Source organism: Carassius carassius, chromosome 23 (genome assembly GCF_963082965.1).
Source record: "Carassius carassius chromosome 23, fCarCar2.1, whole genome shotgun sequence".
NCBI classification, from domain to species: Eukaryota; Metazoa; Chordata; class Actinopteri; order Cypriniformes; family Cyprinidae; genus Carassius; species Carassius carassius.
Genome location: NC_081777.1, coordinates 9,530,424 through 9,553,860, shown reverse-complemented (window position 1 = coordinate 9,553,860; position 23,437 = coordinate 9,530,424). Strand labels below are relative to the sequence as shown.

General features: G+C 41.5%; 1 protein-coding gene and 1 long non-coding RNA gene across 3 annotated transcripts in view; one reads left to right on the top strand and one right to left on the bottom strand.

Annotated features, from left to right (window-relative positions):
• Positions 1 to 23,437, top strand: part of LOC132101326 (uncharacterized) — a 963,607-nt gene that overhangs the window by 692,872 nt on the left and 247,298 nt on the right. The window lies entirely within an intron of this gene.
• hipk3b (homeodomain interacting protein kinase 3b) overlaps positions 1 to 23,437 on the bottom strand; it is a 72,903-nt gene that overhangs the window by 20,634 nt on the left and 28,832 nt on the right. For both annotated transcript variants that reach the window (XM_059506193.1, XM_059506194.1), the window contains exon 3: positions 17,401 to 17,524. In XM_059506193.1, the coding sequence (XP_059362176.1) occupies positions 17,401 to 17,524 (124 nt within the window). The remainder of the gene's footprint in view (positions 1 to 17,400; positions 17,525 to 23,437) is intronic.

The following is a 23,437-nucleotide window of genomic DNA, read 5'->3' as shown; positions in this document are numbered from 1 at the left end:
TGAGAACGCAGCACGTGTTTTGAACAACACGCAGAAACGGGCGATTTATGGAGTCATGCTTGTGTGAAACCCACGGGAGGGGGGCGTGTGGCCATTTTTTATGCGTTCTTACGTCAACGGCACTATAGTGTGAGAGAAAAATCTATTAGATTCTCAGTGTCACATGGGCACTGCAGAGGTGCAATACCTGCAGTGGCACATCTTAAAATCAGATCACATGACCCTTGACCTCTCAACATAGACTGGGTCAGAATGTTTGTAATAGCCTGGCAAGAGAAGAAAAAAAGACATACCTCTTTGTTCTAATCTGTCGTCATGCAGGAGAGCTTAAGGGAAGGATCAAGTGATCCAAAGAAATTCTTAAGAAATTCAACACAAAGTTGAGAACATTTGTATCACATCAGTTTTTTATTTATGTTTTAGATTTAAACTTGCATACTTGGGGTAAAATACACATTTTGCGGTGAGGTTCCACCAGTAAAATTTGCACTCCAGGAGCTAAATGTCACATTAGGGGCACTTCAACCCACAGAAATGAAAAACAAACCGTGGCAGCAGTTGACACTATTACACTGCATGGTATGGCTCAGTACGGTTCATTTTTGGGGGGTTTTCCACTAGGTACAGTACCTGGTCATTTTTGTAGTACTACCTCGGCTGAGGTTGTTAAATGTGAGCCAAATCATCACAATTAAAAGAACCAAAGACTTAAACTACTTCAGTCTGTGTGCATTTAATTTATTTAAAGTTCCCGTAAGTCTTGTTGCGCTCCGATGGAGAAGAGGAAGAGCTGTGTTTGTGTTTGTCGCCATGTCCAATCACCTTTGTTTGGCCTTCCCAGGGACGCTGTACTTAGAGATCAATGGTTACAATTTATGTTTAACTTGATTACCGAAAATTATAATCCACATGTAAAACTATGTGCAGCACATTTTGCTGAGGACAGCTTCCTTAATCTCAATTAGTTTAATGCCGGATTCGCACAAAGATTATTCTTGAAAGATGGAGTAGTTCCCTCTTTGTCTGGAGAAGTCGTTGTTTATGGACCACAACCGGTAAGTGTATTTTATTATTTAAGTTGGTGCGTTTAACAGTTTCTGTAACTTATTACACAAAGGGCAACGCTGTTTAGCTTTGTTAACTAGATGTTAGGGCTATGCAAAAAAGCCAGTTTTTATAACAGTGAAAACGGTATACAGATAAGTAAATTGTGTGAAAAATACTGTTTTTTTTACACGCAAAACATGAACACATGTTATATTACACACTGTAAACACAATCAAAGCTTAAAAAAAACCCACTAAAAACATGACCTTTAATACCGGAGTTTCACAATTTGAGTAGAATTACTGAAATAAATGAACTTTTTCACAATATTCTAATTAAATAATAAAAGTTTGGACACACCTTCTCATTCAAAGAGTTTTCTTTATTTTCATGGCTATGAAAATTGTAGATTCACACTGAAGGCATCAAAACTATGAATTAACACATGTGGAATTATATATGGAATTTTATACATAACAGAAGAGTGTGAAACAACTGAAAATATGTCATTCTAGGTTCTTCAAAGTAGCCACCTTTTGCTTTGATTACTGCTTTGCACACTCTTGGCATTCTCTTGATGAGCTTCAAGAGGTACAGTAGTCACCTGAAATGGTCTTCCAACAGTCTTGAAGGAGTTCCTTGAGAGATGCTTAGCACTTGTTGGCCCTTTTGCCTTCTGTCTGCAGTCCAGCTCACCCCTAAACCATCTCGATTGGGTTTAGGTCCGGTGACTGTGGAGGCCAGGTCATCTGGCGCAGCACCCCATCACTCCTTCTTGGTCAAATAGCCCTTGATGCCTTCAGTGTGACTCTACAATTTTCATAGTCATGAAAATAAAGAAAACTCTTTGAATGAGAAGGTGTGTCCAAACTTTTGGTCTGTACTGTATATTTCCCTTTTAAGCTACTTTGCTACATAGCTGAGGAGCGGATCCAGCGAGAGCTTGATGGGGCAGCGCAGAATGAACCAGTTTTTCAGGAGTCACAGCAGTAGAAAACGGTTGAAAAATAAAACCAATACAGAAAAAGGCGATCGCTACATATCGTTAAAATAGGGCCCTTTAAATTTTGATTGTAGTTCCCATTTCAAGCGCTAGTTTGGCCAAAAATAAAAATGTGCCATCACTTGACTCAAATCATACATTCTTGAAATTACATTCTTCTATGAGTTGTTTTTCTTTTATTATTATTAATAATGGTAGGCATTAAAAAGCTGAAAATTCCCTAAGCAACAGATTACTTCATTTAAAAGTCCATACTAGAAAGTATGAACTTTACTTAGGAAAGTTAACAGCAGCTACCATTAGATAAACTCCTTGCACACACAAAAATTGAAGCACACACAGACACCATAATCCTGAGCTTTAAGACTAAACAAACAGGGTCTGTGCGGAAAACAGATGAAGAACATTGTAAATTCCCCAGCTGCAGTTCAGACATGAACTCGTGAGAAAGAGGAAGAGAAAATATCTTTAACCTCTGGGTGATGAAATGAAGGGCTACATAGTGGAAGAAATGAAGACATTTGGAGAGGGAGTCAGTGTAAGGTCAATATGGAAATGACTGGGGGAAATGGGTCTCAGATCAGCAGAGGACAGGAAGTGAGTAGGCTTGCTGTACAACAATGCAATATCTGATACGAGAGCTAAATAATGCCCATAATGATGACTCAAAAAACTCCAGTTGTGGTAAAACCTTTCAGTAGTTTGAGTCATAAGTTTCCAGCTTTAGCACAGAAGCTGATTTCAGTACATACATAATCCATCAATCCATTCTCCAGCCCCCTTGGACCAGGTCACAGTGGTAACAGGCTAAGTAGACTGATCCACATGTCTTTTTCCCAAGTAATAACTCCTCCTGGGGGAACCCAAGGCATTCTTCAAGAGATATAATCAGACTAGTGCATCCTGGGTCTGTCCTAGGATCTCTTTCCAAATGGACATGCATTGAAAACCTCCACCAAAAGCGCTAGTGAGGCATCCTAAACAGATGCCTGAATCAGCACAACTGGCTCTTTTGGATGCTAAAGAAGGGTTGGGCCATGCATCTAAAAATCTTGATATTTTTTTAAATATTCCATATATAGATAATTGATGTTTTGTTGGGGGGAAGATTTGATAATAATAATAATAATAAGTGTTCGTCATCATCATTATCATCATCAATACATGTTCATTTAGTGAAAAGCAGTAATTGTTGACAAAGGAACACTTAAAAATCACATGTACTTAAATGTACCATATGCACTTAAATAAATAGATAAAAATAACTTTATATATAAAGTTATTTAACAAACAATAAGAACACATTACACACTACAGAGAAAAAGTAACAGGTCTATTAGAAACAACAATTAGAAACAAAAATCTAACTTACAAAGTAAAATTAATACAGAGAATGTAATTAAGATTCAGCACTGTTTTTAGGCCAGGCAAATTTGTGACATTGACCAAGCTAACACTTTTGGACAAAAGGTCAGACTCCGCTTCCATTGCCAAACCTTCTATTGAAGCACACGTTGCTCTTTGGAACATTCTCCAACAATCAAATAATGCTGGATAGCCTAGTCATCAGGTTTCATCACTTCTTGTTTGTCTGTCTGTCTAGAATACAGAACTTGCTGTATTTCTCATGATAAACTTTGTATCACTATAAAGCTTATAAGAAGAAAGAACCAATCCCTCAGGCAGATTATCAAATAAACAAACACATAAATAAACAATGACACTCTTTTAATGTGATTCAAATAATAAATGTACTGTAATTCATTTAAAACTGGTATCAGCCAACTGGCTATAAGTCAGTTTTATTTTTACTCACATTTGGCACTTGTTGGGTGTTAATTCTGGACCCTGCTTGTGTTGTGTGTTTCAGCCTCTAAGCGTAACAGATTTATTTTCAAAAAGGGATGTGTCACTTTAGTACTGTAAGAATGAGACTACAAGTCCAAACCTGCACCCAGGGCCACTGTTTGCAAACACACATTTCTTCTACATTCAACTTGCTGCAACATTGTGGCAGTGTCAAATGCAGGTTCCTCATGCTTCTGATATGAGGCCCTGTGACTGGTACCGTAAGGGGGCATTAATTTCTTCTATAAATATCTTTTGCTGTGTGAGATTAAATTGAACACCACCATGAAGGAGGCGCGTGGATTAGGAGTGCGATACCACAAGCCATTTTAGTCCCTAGACTAGAATCACACCTTAGGCAGTAAGGTGACACCCAAGATGTACAAAAGTGGAGTGGTGACATCCTATTAAGCATACTTTATGTGCTCTTGTATTGCTAGCCTGTAGCAGTAATGTACCTCAGTACTCAAGAGGGCGATGTGTAAAAAGACAGGTATCTAGCTTTGAACTTTTTTACTTGCGTCTTTTCAAACTCTTGCTCAGTCATGACAGTAGTTGACCTGAGAGAGAAAAATGCCTATAGAAGATGACTGTTTATGCCATTGCCTATTATAATCGCCCTCTGCAGCAATGCTGAGAATGCTGAGAGTTCTTGCGTTCCATAACGAAATTGTGCAACATATTCGGAACATGTCTGATTTACATGCAACACACAACAACTGCACCGATATTCAAATTCTGGCCAATAATTATACATTTTTGTAAGATCTGCTGCCCCCAAAGGTAAGATTTTGGTACAGGGTTGGGAGTGGACCTTCATAGTGATGTTTTACTTACATTTTTTTTTCGGTCATTAAAATAAATAAATAATAATAATAACAATAAATAAAAACTTATGAATTCTCATGAGATTGGGTGGCTAACAAATTGATAGATAAATGTCATTAAATATTAGAATTATATTTTCCCAAAACAAATTAGAACTACAACATTAATAAAAAACAACAAAAACAAATCGCTTTAACAGCCAAAATTTAATCCTGGCATAACAGTATGAAAAATGGACTTGTGCCTCAATTTGATCCTATCATATAATTAAATATTGTATAAAATCATTTATTTAATTATTTAAACTGATTAAATCTATATTGCTTTTAAGAAAATGTAAAAAAAAAAAAAAAAAAAAAAAAACATTAAAGATTAATGACACAAGTTTAAATTATTTATTGGTATAAATTAATAGATGAATAAGAAAATTCTTGAAAGATCAATCAAGGGGGAGTGTCATGTCCGCTGTCTGATCACCCCATTCTTCGGTGTGTGCGTGTGTTTCTGTATATGTCTGCAGCTCGTGTGCACATGGTGTTTTGTTTTGATCGTTCGTCTTGCACCTATCTGTGGCGTTCATCCCTCCCCCTCATCACTACTGTTTCCGCTTCTAATTGTTTGACTCCGCTCACCTGAATTCAATGTCTGTTCATCTCTTGCTCTATTTATTCTCGTCTGTCGCGCCTATCGGTGCCAGATCGTTGTTCGTCAATAGTCCCGGTGTAGTCTTTCGGTCTGATCCTGTCAAGCCTTGTTCTGTCGTGCCATTGTTTGCTGCTACTGGTTTTGTTTTGTTTTTCTATTTTTCCCCTCCCTCATTTCCTAGACCGGGCACCGGCATACTTCTGAAGAGTTTTGTTTGCTCCGTCACTGGCTCTCTCATGGCTTCCTCCCCTCACCGCTCTCTACGCGGCCGCGCCGTTGGGCGCCCCCTGCCGGGCATTTTTGCAAGGACATTGAAGTCTCTTATTTTTGTTGGACCTTTTTCCTCATTTCCCGGCCTGTTTTTGTTCGTTGGAAGTAGCTTTTCATTTGACTTTTTTGAATAAATTGGTCTCGCACTGTAACCTGCATTTGTGTCCAGTTGTGTTCCTGACAGAACGATCTGGCCAAGATGGACACAGCAGGTGCAGATCCTGTCAGAACCGCAGTCACCCAGCAGGGTGTTCTTTTGGGCCAGCACGAAGCCAGACTGACGAACACCACAAGGGAGGTGGAGTTTCTAGCCAACCAAGTGGCTGAGCTGACCAACCGCATCAAAGAACTGCAACGAGAGGCTGCTCAGGGTGGTGCAGTTCACCATCTTCCTCGCCATGAGCCTGAGCCCCGATGCAATAACCCACCACCCTATGATGGGGACCCCAATTCCTGCCGGGCCTTCTTGTCCCAGTGTTCTGTGGTGTTTGCCTTGCAGCCACGCATATACGCACTTGAGATATCCAAAGTGGCTTTTGTATTGACTCTTCTAACCGGCAAGGCTAGAGACTGGGGAACCTCCGTCTGGGAGACTAAAGCTCCGTGTTGTGCTTCTTTTAAAGATTTCCGCCAGGAGATGGAGAGGCTATTCGACCGCTCTGCCAGAGGTCAGGAAGCGGCTGACCAGCTAGCACGGCTCCGTCAGGCGGGTCGCTCCGTAACAGACTATGCAATTCATTTCAAGACTCTGGCAGCTACCTGCGATTGGAATGAGGAGGCCTGTCGAGCTATGTTTCGTGCTGGGCTAGAGGATGACATCCAGGATGAGCTGGCCACTCAGGACCTGCCACGTGATTTTGACGATCTTGTTAACATGGCGTTGCGGATCGAGGGTCGCCTTCGCCGCCGTCGTCAACGCCTGGCAGTTCGTGCACCCTGGAGGACTGAGGAGTCGTCATCTGTTTCCCCCACAGAAACCACTGAGCCTGAGCCCATGCAGGTGGGGCGCCTTCGGCTCACTCCTCAACAGAAGCAGCAACGCCTCGCCCTAGGGCTATGTCTGTATTGCGGCAAATCAGGTCACTTCGCAGCAGGCTGTCCGCTAAAAGTCAAGGCTCACCAGTAAAGAGGGGGATCCTGGTGAGCGCTACCCCTTTATTGCAACCCCCTCCTCTCGCACTCTCCTTCCTGTCTCCATTCAGTTTGGTGATGTCCTTAACTCCTGTACTGCACTGGTTGACTCGGGAGCTGAGGGCAACTTTATGGACCTCTCTCTAGCCACCCGCTGGGGAATTCCTGCAATTCCTCTTTCCAAACCTATTCCTGCCCGTTCATTGAATGGCACTTTGATCACCACTGTCTCCTATGCTGCTACTCCTGTCAATCTTATAGTCTCGGGCAATCACCGTGAGGTGACCACGCTGTACCTTCTTGAATCCCCGAGTGCTCCCATAGTTCTGGGGCACCCGTGGTTGGTGCAACATGGCCCTCACGTGGATTGGTCCAGCAACTCTGTCTTGTCTTGGAGTAAGTTTTGTCTTGCGTCTTGTTTGGGTGCTGCCTCTTTCCCTGTGTCTGTGTGTCCTGTCTTGCAGGTGGAGGCTGCTGATTTGAAGGGGGTCCCGGTGGAGTACCACGACCTGTGCCAGCTGTTTAGTAAGTCCCGGGCCACCTCCTTACCTCCACATCGCCCTTATGATTGTGCCATTGAGCTCCTCCCAGGCACTTCTCCGCCCAAGGGTCACTTGTTTTCCCTTTCAGGTCCTGAAAGAGAGGCCATGGACAAACATATTAATGAATCCCTCAAAGCCGGTCTCATCCGACCCTCTTCATCTCCTGCAGGTGCTGGGTTCTTCTTTGTCAAGAAGAAGGACGGCTCCTTGCGTCCTTGTATAGATTATCGAGGCCTGAATGACATCACTATTAAAAACAGGTACCCCTTGCCTCTTATGTCGTCTGCCTTTGAGCTATTGCAGGGAGCCAAGGTCTTCACCAAGCTAGACCTTCGGAATGCCTATCACCTAATCCGCATACGTGAGGGGGATGAGTGGAAGACAGCTTTCAACACACCCACGGGACACTTTGAGTACCGGGTCCTACCATTTGGTCTGACCAATGCCCCAGCTGTCTTCCAGGCCCTGGTTAACGACGTGTTGAGAGACATGGTGAATCGCTTTGTCTTCGTGTATCTTGATGATATCTTGATATTTTCCCCATCTCTGCAGGTACACACTCAGCATGTTCGCCAGGTGTTACAACGGCTGCTGGAGAACCAGCTCTATGTTAAGGCGGAGAAGTGCGTCTTCCATGCCCAGTCGGTTCCGTTCCTGGGGTTCGTTGTTTCCGCAGGGGAGATCAAAGCGGACCCCTGTAAGGTAAGGGCCGTTGCCGAGTGGCCAGCTCCTGACTCTCGTAAAGCTCTGCAGCGGTTCCTGGGGTTTGCCAACTTCTATCGGCGGTTCATCCGGAACTTTGGTCAGATTGCTGCACCTTTAACGGCACTCACCTCTCCCAAGGTACCGTTCAAGTGGAATACTGGGGCACAGGAGGCCTTTGATAAATTAAAGTCCCGTTTTATCTCTGCTCCTGTCTTGTCTATTCCAGACCCTGAACGTCAATTCATTGTTGAGGTGGATGCCTCCGATGTCGGAGTGGGCGCGGTCCTATCTCAGCGGTCGCACGAGGACGGAAAGGTGCATCCCTGTGCCTTCCTCTCCCACCGCCTGAGTCCCCCAGAACGGAATTACGACATAGGTAATCGGGAGTTGTTGGCGGTCAGGCTGGCTTTGGGGGAGTGGCGTCACTGGTTGGAGGGCGCAGCTCGGCCCTTCCTGGTCTGGACGGATCACAAAAACCTCGAGTATATCCGTTCGGCCAGGAGGCTGAGCTCCCGACAGGCTCGCTGGGCCCTCTTCTTCGGCCGGTTCAATTTCACGCTGTCTTACAGGCCCGGGTCCAAAAATGTTAAGCCCGATGCTCTTTCTCGTCTCTTCGAGGCTCCTGGGAGGGAGGAGTCAGCAGACACCATCTTGCCCAAGGGGGTGGTGGTGGCATCCCTCTCTTAGGACATCGAGAGACGAGTAGAGGAGGCCCTAATTAAGGGGCCTGTGCCGAAGGGGGGTCCAGCGGGTAATCTGTTTGTTCCCACCAAGTTGCGTTCTGAAGTCATCCAGTGGGGTCACTCGTCCAGGCTGGTTTGTCATCCAGGAGTCCGGAGGTCGCTGGCTGCCATCCGCCAGCGATTCTGGTGGCCATCCATGGCCAAGGATGTCAGGCAGTTCGTGGCTGCCTGCTCGGTGTGCGCTCAGAACAAGACTTCCAATGCGCCTCCCGTTGGTCTGCTCCACCCGTTGCCCATCCCTTCTCGCCCCTGGTCACATTTGGCCCTTGATTTTGTCACTGGCCTTCCGGAATCTAAGGGTAACACCGTCATTCTTACGGTGGTGGACCGTTTCTCTAAGGCGGCCCATTTCATTCCCCTTCCCAAGCTCCCCTCAGCCAAAGAGACTGCTCAGGTGATGGTTGATCACGTGTTCCGGATTCATGGTCTTCCGGTCAACGTGGTCTCTGATAGGGGTCCCCAGTTTGTCTCTCGGTTTTGGAGGGAGTTCTGTCGGCAGATCGGGGCCTCTACGAGTCTGTCTTCAGGATTCCATCCCCAGACCAACGGGCAGTCTGAGCGGGCAAACCAGGATTTGGAACGTACTCTTCGCTGCCTGGCATCCCAAAATCCCAGCTCCTGGTGTCAACAGCTATCCTGGGTAGAATACGCCCATAACTCCCTTCCGGCTTCTGCCACAGGTATGTCCCCATTCCAGTGTTCTGTCGGTTATCAACCTCCCTTGTTTCCCACACAGGAACCCGAAGCTGCGGTCCCGTCTGCTTTGGCCTTCGTCCGACGGTGTCGACGCACCTGGAAGAGGGCTAAGGCGGCCTTGGCCCAGGCTAGTAGGCGGACTAAAGCAGCGGCCGACCGTCACCGGACTCCTGCTCCCCGCTATGTGTGTGGTCAACGGGTATGGCTCTCCACCAAGGACCTGCCTCTCAGGGTAGCCTCACGCAAGTTGGCACCCAGGTTCATTGGCCCATACCGGATCACCAAGGTCCTGAGTCCGGCGGCGGTACAGCTCAAGCTCCCTACCACGCTTGGTCGGGTGCACCCTGTTTTCCATGTTTCCAGGGTTAAACCTGTGTTCCATTCCCCTCTTGTTCCTTCTGCCCCAACCCCCCCTCCCCCCCGTCTAGTGGATGGCTCCCCGGTCTATACGGTGCGGAAGTTGCTAGATGTCCGACGTAGGGGTCGGGGCTTTCAATATCTTGTGGACTGGGAGGGCTATGGCCCAGAGGAGAGGAGCTGGGTTCCGGCCCGGGACATCTTGGATCGGACACTGGTCGAGGACTTCTACCGGCGACGAGGTGAGCCCCTTCCTGCGGCGCCTGGTGGCGTCCGTCGGAGGGGGGGTACTGTCATGTCCGCTGTCTGATCACCCCATTCTTCGGTGTGTGCGTGTGTTTCTGTATATGTCTGCAGCTCGTGTGCACATGGTGTTTTGTTTTGATCGTTCGTCTTGCACCTATCTGTGGCGTTCATCCCTCCCCCTCATCACTACTGTTTCCGCTTCTAATTGTTTGACTCCGCTCACCTGAATTCAATGTCTGTTCATCTCTTGCTCTATTTATTCTCGTCTGTCGCGCCTATCGGTGCCAGATCGTTGTTCGTCAATAGTCCCGGTGTAGTCTTTCGGTCTGATCCTGTCAAGCCTTGTTCTGTCGTGCCATTGTTTGCTGCTACTGGTTTTGTTTTGTTTTTCTATTTTTCCCCTCCCTCATTTCCTAGACCGGGCACCGGCATACTTCTGAAGAGTTTTGTTTGCTCCGTCACTGGCTCTCTCGTGGCATCCTCCCCTCACCGCTCTCTACGCGGCCGCGCCGTTGGGCGCCCCCTGCCGGGCATTTTTGCAAGGACATTGAAGTCTCTTATTTTTGTTGGACCTTTTTCCTCATTTCCCGGCCTGTTTTTGTTCGTTGGAAGTAGCTTTTCATTTGACTTTTTTGAATAAATTGGTCTCGCACTGTAACCTGCATCTGTGTCCAGTTGTGTTCCTGACAGGGAGGGGACATTTGATTAATATATATATATATATATATATATATATATATATATATATATAATATAATGTATATATATATAATATATTGTGTGTATATATATATATATATATATATATAAAAATATAAATATAAATAAATAAATTTCAGGTCTGTTCCTCACACATTTATTTCTTTCCACAATTTCACACTTTGCATTTGTTGCTACATGTTGGGAGTAGCATATTACAAAAGTGACAAGTTACAAAATATATTACTTTTTTAGCAGCCAAGGACTACTACTATAGTACACACCACGGTTCAAAGTAACCTACCCAACAACTGATCAGGAAAAACAATAGTTATTTATTCTATTGTGAAAAAATGGACGCCCAAGAAACAATAGCTTATAAATAGGGGTCCATTCCACCACCAGCACCACCCCACCCACCTGGCAAGGATTATGTGAGCAGTCCAACTTTAGATGCCAGGGCAACCATTCTTTAAATTGTGGTTATGTAGAGTACAACTACCTTAAGCAGCCAAAAATTGACAGTCCCGATACCTTTGTACCTCAATTTGATATGATCCTTGTACCAAGAGAAAGGGGTTTAACTCTCAGCCGCAAATCACTCAGATTTATATCTCTCCAGTAGTTGTTGCTTTAGTTTCTTTTTAAATATAGATAATGAAGCAGATTGATTTAAATTAGTATCCAGCCCATTCCATAATTGTGGAGAGCAGTTGTGTGTGAGTTACGTGTGGACCATGAAATAGATCTTATGGCTTTCTTTTGTAATATCAAGAGTTGCTCAATATAAGTAGGTTAAGTGTTATTCCAAATAATATTACAATAAATCAGATGAGGCTCAAACAGAGTCCTATACAGTGAGCTATACACATTGCTATGCATCACATCAAAACTTGAACTATAGCTTAGGAATGGTACTTTTATGGTATTTTTGTTCAGTTCAGAACAATTGGAGTATTTAATTCCATACAGAAAAAACACACACACACAGAAAAAAAAAAAAAAAAGTGCTCTGTCATCTCGTAGGAATATTAGTGGGGAAAAAAAGGTAATCCAAATGGAGCTAGAGACAGTGGAATCTCTCATCAGGAATGGGTACATTTTGATCCACTCTCCTTGGAAAAAAAAGACTTATTGTTAGCAGATGGGTAAATTCTTTTTTTTTTATTCTCACAGGTGTTGTTGAGTTAAAGCTAGAGTGGTGTGATATTGGAGATGAATTATTCCCGGCAGACCAAATTCTCATGGGCTTAAAAGGTCTTACTGGCATAATACAGGGTTATATATGAGCAAAAACAGCATGTATCTTTTAGACTGACAGTTCATAACACACACTGGCATCTTGAGATCCATAACCCCCCTCCCAGCTGTGTTAACATCCCAGCCAAAAGGAAGAGGAAAACCCATCAAACCCCCTGCTGTTGTTGCCAACCGCTATGTCAAGTCAGTGGCTGCTGGAACTCTGCTTTCCAAACCCTCCCCAGAAACAGTGTTCTAATCTAGGCTTGCTCCTGCGTATCTATCACACATGCAGACACACAGAGACTTGGTAATGCACCCTCTTCTCAGTTTCACCCTGGGGCATTCAGGGGCCCAGCAGCAGGGGGAGTATGGCCCGAAAACTAGAAAAACATTCAGATCATAAACCATGCGCACTAAGACAGACGCAGCTTGAGTGCGCACAACAAACACCCACACGCTGACACTTGTACGCCAACACAACTGCTAAGAAGCGCCCGTGAAAATTCTTCTGGAGATTGTTTGGGCCTGACAGTACATACCACGGCCCTGTGCTAAACAGATTATGTCAAGAGAAGGAGAAATGTAGAGAACTCACAATCAAGAAGAAACATTTAGTGTGTGTGTGTATGAGAGAGAGAAAGAAATAGGAAGAGGGAGTGAGTGTGTATAAAAGAGATTATAAAACAAGATTTGAAAGATAACATATACGAATAAATTTGGCGAATTTCAGGAAACCATGTCTAGGTCACATTTCAACCCAAAATAAATTTTTATTATTATTTTTAATAATAACACTTTAGCACTGGGACCAATTTTCACTATTAACCAGTTGCTTAATACCATACTTATTAGCATAATGGCTGTTTATTAGTACTTATAAATAATGATCGACCGATAATGTTTTTTTTTTTATTTTTTTGTTTTTTTTTTTATAACCGATACCAATTATCTGTATGTTTGTGCCCGATATGCCGAACCAATATTTATTAATGGATATAAAGTAAATAAATAACTGAGTGAAGAAAGAACATACTTCACTTTGGTTTTGTTTGTTATATTCCAATATTCCAGAGAATATTATTCAGTGAATTAACACTATCCACTAAATTATTCTTGACTCTGTAGCTATTAAACAGCTTATAAACATACTAAAACGATAGTTTAAAATGAAGTTGATATGACTCCTGTCCTTTATTTATTTTCTCCATTTGAAAACATTAGACATTAAATTTTTTTTATTTATTTTTTTATTTTTATTTTTTTGCTTATGGTTTAATAAATTTAACATGACTAATTTTCAACACTTAAAAAAAAAAAAGATGACTGAAAAGAGGAAAACCACCGTATTTTGTTGCATTTCTCAACTGGAATGTTATATCAAAATTATTAATGATGTTTTGTCCTTCTAGATTATGAAATGCCTGCTGACAGCGCGGTTTATCTAAGCAGTTACACAGAACTATATACTCAAACTGTGATCGCTCGTGGTGATAATTACTGCAAGAGTCTGAGAAAACAAGCACGTCTGATTTTGCACCCTTTGTGATGTGGCAAAGGGAATTTATTATAATATTATAACCCCTTAATCTGTAAGCTTCCACGGTGCATTCATTTTGATTTTGCAAGTGACAACTGTGTACCAGCTCTAATGCCATAGTGAAAGTGTGAGAAAAACATGCTAACTGCACAGACGAGCACAGAACACTATTTATTTATCTAAAACCTTCACAGACATAACCAACTGTTTTTGTAACTCGTGTGATTTTAACGTAAACTTGAATGTGAATGAGAACTTAGTTTGTACTCACATGCTGTGACAGCCACTTTCTGTCCATGTGCTTCAGATGTGTATGCTCAGAAAACTGCATATCAGAAGTTTAAACTAATACGGTTTAAAATGTATGATTTATCGGAAGATTATTTCTTTTTTTTTTATATCATTCACTCGCATCGTGCCCAAAAACGCCCCTTAGCTGTTATAAAATCACTATAAACTAGAGGTCGACCGATTTATCGGTTTTGCCGATTAATCAGCACTGATAGTTGATTGCTGGAACAATCGGTTATCGGCAAAAGTCCATGCCAATAGTTTTCCGCGTTTTGTCCGTTGCTGGAGCGGCTGATAGTTTCCTGGGATGGGTCTGTTGCTGGAGTGGCTCAGAAGGCTCCGTTTTCATTATACAGTGCGAGAGCGGCCTCTAGTGGAGTGAATCACTGACAGCATGTGATGTCTGTTCAGACACTTGACGCTGCATGCTGAACAGAGAGAGAGACAGTTCAGACAGAAAATCCTGCCACGCCTTACAGCGCCATTCACATAGTTTTCCATTAAATTACATCATATTCGCCCCTAATTGTTGTTAATGTACATAATGATTTATATATTGAGCATTTCCATCGAAACGTTTGTCTTTCTGTGGCTCTAATAAAGTCTGTATGCTTCATTTATAGAGCTATAATATAGATCGCTCTTTCCGTTTGCTTCGTTTTTTTAAACACTGAACTAAACTTTGCCTCATTGCTCATTCTTGAAGTCAACTTGTGTCTGTTTGGTGAATAAATACACAGTTTTAGAGAGCTGCTTGAGTTTAACGCGACACGTCCGGAGTGTGTGTGACACAGGTGAGTTCTCCTAGACTCAGCGCTGCTATTTTATTAGATAATCACTTGTGTTTTCAAGAATAGAAGCAGTTCATGTATGAGAGTATACATTGTGCTGGTGGAAATGTAGGGTAGTTTAGAGCGCGTGACACTCATGGTGATTTCAGCATCTGCCGTCTCACTAAATGAGGACGAAAACACATGAAGAACATCTCCAGAACTGTTCTGAGAGTCACTCACTGAGCATTTGACCATTTGATTCGAGTAAAACTAGCGTCATATCACATACACAGAACTGTAAAAGTATTCATTTATTTTGCAAACAGTCAAAATAAAAGTCCGGCTTTGAAGTCTATTTTTCAGTAGAATGTACATGGCCTACTGCTACTACTAAAATGAAACAAACATAAATTTTTAAAGGTCCCATGACATGGATTATTTCCTTTTCTTTAAATGCTTTTTAATGTTTCCTTAGGTGTACTTATATTGTTAGTATGATTTTTACATTTTAAATTTAGAAATAAAAAGCATTTTTATATCCTGACATTAGCCCTCTGGCTTGAATGCTCTGTTTGAAGGGGCGTGTCTGCTGTGAGACTCCAAGTAAACGACAACTGTTGTGATCGGCTGACATCTTTGCATTCGAAATGCGTATAACATGTGGAACCCCTCTCAAATATATATATATATATATATATTTTTTTTTACCATTACAGCTGTCGAGATTAACGAATCGTGGAAGTGTTGATTATATAATAATTTTTTCAATCTTTTCCCATCACATGAAAGGCTGCAGTGATGAGCATTGAGTAGACAGTCTGTTTATCGCGTGAATGCAGTGATCTCGTCATTATTGCAACACGTTTTCTCTCACAAAATGCTTTCACCACAACTAACAGCAAACACATGAATACACCACATGAATACAGTAAGCACTTTGTTGTGCAGCATAACAGCGTCATTCATTGTAACGGCAGTTTAGGCAAATATGCAGATATACTCGCGATGTGTGACTGCTCCGAAAAAATAAAGGGAGCGTTCTTTGATCGCTCTCTGTAGTTAAATCACAATTTAAATAACAGATTTGTTTCATGCTACTAAGAGAAACAACGTGAAGTTGATCGTTTAGTCACTGGCTTGATTCACTGATGCATAAACACTATTAAATGATTTAGAAAGAAAGTCTGTGTGAACTTGAATAATTAGCTACACATCATAAATCACTGATCAGAGATCAGGCATTAATGAACACTGTTACTCACTGTTTGTGCCGGTGCTGTTGAATCCATATAATAAAATTCTGTTTGTAACGCCTGTGCTGACATTGCGACTGAATTATATGTAAATATTTGGGTGGGCAAAGCAGAGAAAGGGGAGGTAACAATTCTCCTTACAACGTCACAAGGAGGAGATTCCAGATCAGCCCGTTTGAGCTTCCATTTTCTCAAAGCCACGGAGAGATAGCAAAATCTCGATTTACAACGATTACAATTTCTAGAAACTTGGGGACCATATACAGGCTAGGGGAACTCCTATTAATGTTAAAAAACCTCAGAAAGTGAAATTTTCATGTCATAGGACCTTTAAGGAATAATCACACAGCATTTCTTCCATGTTTTAATTTTAATAGTAAATACTCTTTGTTTGCCAAAAAAAAAAAAAAAAAAAGTTTGCTTAATTGTAAGTAATTAAAAGACAAATAAAATTAATGTTTCATGTCTTGATTTGATAGCAAGAATTTAAATACACAGAATTTTTGAGGGGAAAAATCATTAGGCTTCTTTAAGAAAAAATAAATTAAGTTGTTTTTTGCGTTGAAATAATTAGACATGCTAAAACAGAATTTGGTAACAATAAAAAAAAAATATGGTGAGAAAATAAAACATTTCATAGGGCCCTAATCATGTAATTTTTGTTAAAATTTTATCAAACTGATTTTAACATGTATACGTTTCATGATTTTATTTAATTAGACTTACTTTATGCTTAATAAACTTTAATTTAGTTGGAGTAAAATTAAAATGGAAAAACCAGAATCCAGATTATTTAAATAACAGTTTTTGGAAATAAATAAAATGGAATTAGAAAATTAAAAATTAAACCGATTTCATAGGGCCCTATTAAAGTGTGGTAATTTCAACATTTACTATTACTATTATTACTACTACTATTAGTATGGTTCAGTACTGGTTTATATATATATATATATATATATATATATATATATATAGGCAAAATCCAATATCGGTCGACTTCTACTATAAACCATGGCTTCTTGGGGCTTATTGCTTTAACTTATAATATGCAAATTGTATTTTCCATAAAATAAAAAGAGGTCCATCACAATTTATTTATGGTTTTAGGGGGCTTTCACACAGCAATTTTAGTACTCAGTCAGATTCATTTGACGTCAGGGTTCTATTCTTTTGGATAACGTGTATGTTGTTTTCTGAACTCAGGAGCGCATCTGCAAACCATACCAGATTCCAGCTAAAAATTGTGGTCTAGGGTATGGTTCAAGCAAACTCTGGTACGATTTGCTTATAAAGTGAATGCAAGCATACTAAATCATGGAAGTGAGCCATTATTAATGACGTATTAATTGGTCAAACTGCGTATGTGTTTACTTGCTCCCTTTCCTGATAAACGGGACTGACACGCTGCAGTAGAGAGAATTTAAATCCAATTTCCGCTGGCAGAAAGTGGCTACTGTGTACAAAATTTTTTTTTTTTTAAAGAGGTTTTGTGAGATTCGTCAAGACAGGTAAAGAAAGATGCAGCATGTTAGAAGAATTACCTGGTCAAACTCGAGGGCTCCTGGGTAGAGGGGCCAGCCCAAGAAGAGTTCAGCAATCACACATCCCAGCGACCACATATCTATGGCTTCACAAAAAGGCAGGCCAAGAATGATCTCTGGAGCCCTATGATGACACAAACACCAATATGAGAAACAGGGTCACTGTAATTAAACAAACCCTCAAAATGTACCTTTAAATTTCACCCTCAAAACAACAAACTGTGAAAACAATGCTTCTTTACTGGCACTGAATTCCTTTCAATTCAATTATTTCGCACAAACTCTCAATCATTTGAACATATAGATGAATTGTTCAGTAACATGGATCAATTCTCACTAGTGACAAGTTGCTTATTAGCATGCCTATTATTAAAATAATGGCTGTTTATTAGTGCTTATAAATCACATATTCTGCATGACCATATTCTACATCTTTAATCCTACCCAATACCTAAACTTAACAAATACCTTACAAATTATTAATAAGCAACAAATCAGATGCTTACTGAGGCAAATTCATAGTAAATGGTTTGTTAACAGGGAGAATTGGACCTTAAAATAAAGTGTGACCAATAGTTCACAATAAGATCAAACAGTATAATATACATTTAGAGAATATATTATTAGGGCTGGGCAATATATCGAACGATATGATCATGCGCATCTAGTCAGTAAATCGCCATCACCTGCTTTTAAATCGAGCGCCATTTAATAGACTGAGCCGTAAATCACTGACAAGCTACGCAATATCACGTTCATTATCCCAGATGAATCGCCTTCGATAATGAATGCGATATTGCGTAGCTTGTCAGTGATCCACGGCTCTCATCTTATCACGAAACCAGATTTAATGACTAGATGCGCATGATCATATCGTTAGATACATCGGCCAGCCCTATCTATTATACAACCAAATGGACTTGGTTAACTTGACAAAACTGTACTGTTTAGCACTGGGTTCTGGAAAACGTGCACAGAACTGCCTGGAAAAGGTTACTCACAAGCACAATTTAATTTCAGTGATAGGGGCACACAGTCATGGAATTGAGAACATTCTTTCCCATTTGTATAGTGCAAGCCCATAAAACTGATACAATGAGAGAGATAGGCAGTGGATAATGCGTGCCCTGGGTGGCTGCTAGAATTCGGCACCAGCTCTGTAACATCAGCAGAACAGGAGATACACTAGTACAAGATGCATCAACTGTAAAAAACAGACAATTAATTACAAAGAATATTTGATCAAATCATTCAAAATAAAGTTTGATATTATTAGCCAACCCTAGAAAGGTTTTACAATATAAAGGAAAAATATATATGTAATGATATTAAACCTTAATATACATCCGGAAGAAGGAGGCGGGAACCGGCGGACAATCAAAATGAAACTTTAATTACAAAACAAACACAAAACAGCGCACCAGCCCCTCACGGACGACTGGTGCGCGCAAATAAAAACCAAAACACAACTAAAAGCCCAGGCCTGGTCCTCTCTCGTCCTTCACTGTCGTCGCTCCAGTTTTATATCCTTCCATCTCCTCCATGGGCCTCGAGACCGGCGGGTCGAACAGGTGTAGCTCATCTCCAATCACTCCACCGGCCTCGCTCCCATGTCCCTCGGCCCCGCCCCACTCGTCACATACCCCCATCGCCCCTCGCAGGCCGGGGGGTACTCCCGAGACTGCGCTCTACAACCCCCCCCCCCCCCCTCCCCCGATCATGGGGACCTGCGGGAACCTGGGGGTAGGACAGACGAGGCGAGAGAAAAGGAGATGGAAGGAGGAGCGACAGAGACGAGAGAGGGGAGAGAGAAAAAAAAAAAAATCCGGTTCCCAGACGCACCGCTGCTCGGCTGGTGCGCGCAAATAAAAACCAAAACACAACCTGGTCCTCTCTCGTCCTTCACTGTCGTCGCTCCAGTTTTATATCCTTCCATCTCCTCCATGGGCCTCGAGACCGGCGGGTCGAACAGGTGTAGCTCATCTCCAATCACTCCACCGGCCTCGCTCCCATGTCCCTCGGCCCCGCCCCACTCGTCACAATATAAAAGGACAATAAATGTACATCCAGCCAGCTGTTACTGCAGGGTTGGCATCACCCTTCAGGGTTTTCTTCCATGACAAAACCTGTCTGGATGTATGTTATCCCACTTATGACACGGCTACTTGGCACATAAGTAAATAATTACCCATGAAATATTGATATGAATTGCATTTTAAAACAATACCGGTTTATAATCTCAAAGTTACAGTGACCTTGTCTCAGACGTCACGCCCATGGACCATTGGCTGAAGGTTTGATGCATACGGCACACTTAACTGGAAACACTTTAGGGGTTTAGAAGGTTTTGGTTGAATTTCTACAGAATTTCTGGGAAATGTGCATGTTGCGTTATTTAACGTTCCGCCTGGAAACAAAGATACCGTGGCGCCAAACCCCCTCATTGAAGAACAAAGCTGTCACGTTTACAACTGTGACAGTGCGACAGTCGGGATCAACTGACGCTAGATTTTCTAAAGTATGTGAAGTATGTAAAGTTCATGCCATAGACTTTTTAAAATGCGTCCAAGAGTTTTACATACCGGCCTGTTATTGTGGGGACATTTCTACGCCCATAAACATCACGCAGCACAAAACGAAATGTGATTGGTTGCTTTACCTATCAGTCATATGGTAACTTGGGCAGGCCTTGACCATTCAAAATGGCCAAATTTCCCAGACCTTCTGTCATCAGTCTGAAAGTCTGGCTATGCAAAACTAATGGTGGCCCAGTAGTACACAACACAACGAAATCCCAACACAACATAAACAAGCCGCAACACAAAATTAGTAAACCACCACAGAAACAAGCCGCAGCAAAACAGAAACACAATAAAATTAGTAAACCACCACAGAAACAAGCCGCAGCAAAACAGAAACAAGTCAAAACACAACAAAATTAGAACACCATAATGTAAACAAGCCACAACACAATAAAATAAGCACAACACAATGGAAACAAGCCACAACACAATGAAATTAGCACTATAACAGAAACAACAACAACACAACAAAATTAGTCCCAAGCATTGTGTTGTGTCAATTTTGTTATGTTGTGGAAATTCCGTGTTATTTTGTGACTACAAAGCCAGTCCAATATACAAAACAATCATTCTGGCAAACAGACAAACTTCAACTATTACTGCATGCCTTCTATTAATACTGAAGTCCTCTGTTTTCATTTTACATTAAATACAGTCAATTACTGAAGTGCAAGATGATAGCAGTTGCATTGGAATGAAACTAGAGAGTGTGTGGTGGTGTGACATGAGAGATGTGAAAGAAATACCCGGATGAGTGGAATCTTATTCAGTGTTGTAATCGGGGACAGATAACAACAATGTTGCAACTGGCATATCAGAATCAAGTATTCCAGAGAGACGTGTAATAATAGTAAATAAAACATAAGTATTTAAATTAAAGATTAATCTTCAATTAAATGGATCAAACTTTGCAGGGCTTAAGCAGGCACAAACAAAACATACTAATATTTAGATTTAACACTAAAAAGCACCTTTGTAAAGGCACAGGAAATGCACGTTTAGGTTAGGATTGGCTTTACGTGGGTTACCAGGTCAGTGAGCTCTACTTTAAGTGTAGCCATGGTGATGCAAGAAGCCCAGTGACTGCTTAGCAACAAATCACCACAGTGATCTCATTGAACGGCATTGAGGTCTCTCTGTGTGAGACTGTGATGTTGCTCCAGTCAGCACTCATCTGAGTAAGTCTATATGACAGATTACTGTCACTCAGACTACACAAGGAGTAAACACATTTCTATTATTAAAACAGGGAATATTGTGTAAATCACCAATATACCAACAAAGTACAAACACAATAAAAGATTGTGTTTTTGACAGCTGTAGTGATTATGAAGTAAGTGATTTTCCTGGCTTTTTTATTTCTCATGCTAATAGGCACACACTGCAATAGGCCTAAATTGGAAAATGCGATGACTGAAGCCCCTTTCACACTGCGATTCCGGTAAATACACTGGTAAAGTGTTCCGGCAATTGTACCAGGGTCGCTAGATTTTGCACTTTCACACTGCCAGTGATTACCCGGAATATGTGCGCACGTTCACACACAACCCGTAAAGATCCCGTAATGACACGTGACATCATGGCGTGATGTGTAATGTACGAGTCGAAAACGTTAGGCGCATTATACTTTCACTGAAGCTAGTGAACGATCACAGCATCAGCGCGGAAAGTGAGGAACTAAATGATCTCTGCTTCATTACAATTTGTAAATAGCGCTCGTCCCGGGACTGAACCCGGCAATGTTACTAGGTCCCCGACCCGGGTTCAATGCCGGAATCAATCCTGGGACGTGTTTGCTTTCACACAGAAGGCGACCCGGCAATGTTCTGCCAATTTGTCAGGTCCGACATGCAGTTTGAAAGGGGCTTGACAGTAATAACAATGGAAATGGAAAGGACAAAACCTAACACAGATGGCTCAAAAAAAAAAAAAAAAAAAAAAAACTAAGGAAATTCTCATCATTTACTCATCGTCAAGTTGTTTCAAACCTTTAGTTCTTTTTTTCCCTGTTGAGCACAAAAGAACATATTTTGATGAACTTTGGCAACCAAAAAGTTGATGGTAGCCACTGACTTCCAAAGTAGTCAAAAATACTATATAAGTCAGAGGCTAATGTCAACTGTTTGGTTAACATCATTCTTCAAAATACCTTCTTTTGTTCTCAACAGAAGAAAAAACTAATTATACAAGTCTGGAACAAGTTAAAGGGGAGTAAACAAATACATAATTTTCATTTATTGGGTGAACTATCCCAATTAGCATTGGCATGAGAATACAAGCAACTTGTTCTGTGTGATATGTTACTTAGGTCTTCATGCATTTCTTTGTTCTTCAAATAACACTAGTTACAGTCATATAGGAGGTTCCATTTTGATCTGGATGCTGACTAAGAAGGTAGATACCCATGTAGACAGAGGAAACAAATGTTGGAGGTCCGTTTAGGCCCTGGTGCATTAATGTGGGACATGCATAACATTTAGTCAGAAAAACTCTGCATTAAGCCTCCTCCTACAAGCTCAGTTATATCCATCGAAGGAGTTCAGAGAGCTTCCTGATGTCTCCATGCATAAACCAGCCCATTCTCCACCCCCAGCCACTGGGTGATGATAGGGCTGGGTATTGTTCAAAATCTTTCGATCCGGTGCCAATTTCGATACCTCAGTTTCGATATCGGTTCCTAACGATTCTTTTTTCGATACCATATGTTTTAAAATCCATTTCAACATCAACACAAATACATTAAACACAAAACTTTTATTTTTCACCTTAATTAAAACAAATTCTGGTAACACTTCACACTCAGGATAACATTATTAATACAACTGGTTGTGCTTATTGGATAGGGGTGCGCCATTCAGGGGCGGACTGGGACCAAAAAGTTGCCCTGGACTTTCTGGCCCACAGCAGCCCACCACATCATAACGCAAACGCCCCTGTTTTGATGTCATTTATTAATTTAATATTTAAGTAAACAGTTTGGGGATTTTAACCAATAGGGCAACTGATCCTCCGTTGAGGAAAAAAAAAAAAAAAAAGAAAAAAAAACAGCAGCTGTTCATTTAGCGACTCCTAGTGAGCGATACATGCTCATCAAGATAAAAACATTCTTCTAGAACTCACACTTTGCATTCAGTTAACAGATCCATACGAATCATGCATGAAATAGAAGTTTATAAACTCAAACGATAGCTTTATGTGCTTTACAGATGTACTTGAAGTCTTTATTCATTCGAGATGTTCAATAATAGATAATCTTTGGCTCGGTAATACAAGTTCATGATCTGATTAGTGAACCGATGATTCTTTTGAGTCAATCTTTTAAAATAATAATTTATTTTGTTTAACGAAACCAGTGTGGAAACCAGTGTTTCAAAAACTGGATAGATCTGAGGCGCAGGGCTCGCAAAATCGTTAGCCCCACGTCCGATGGGCTATCGTGAATAGTGATGTAAAAT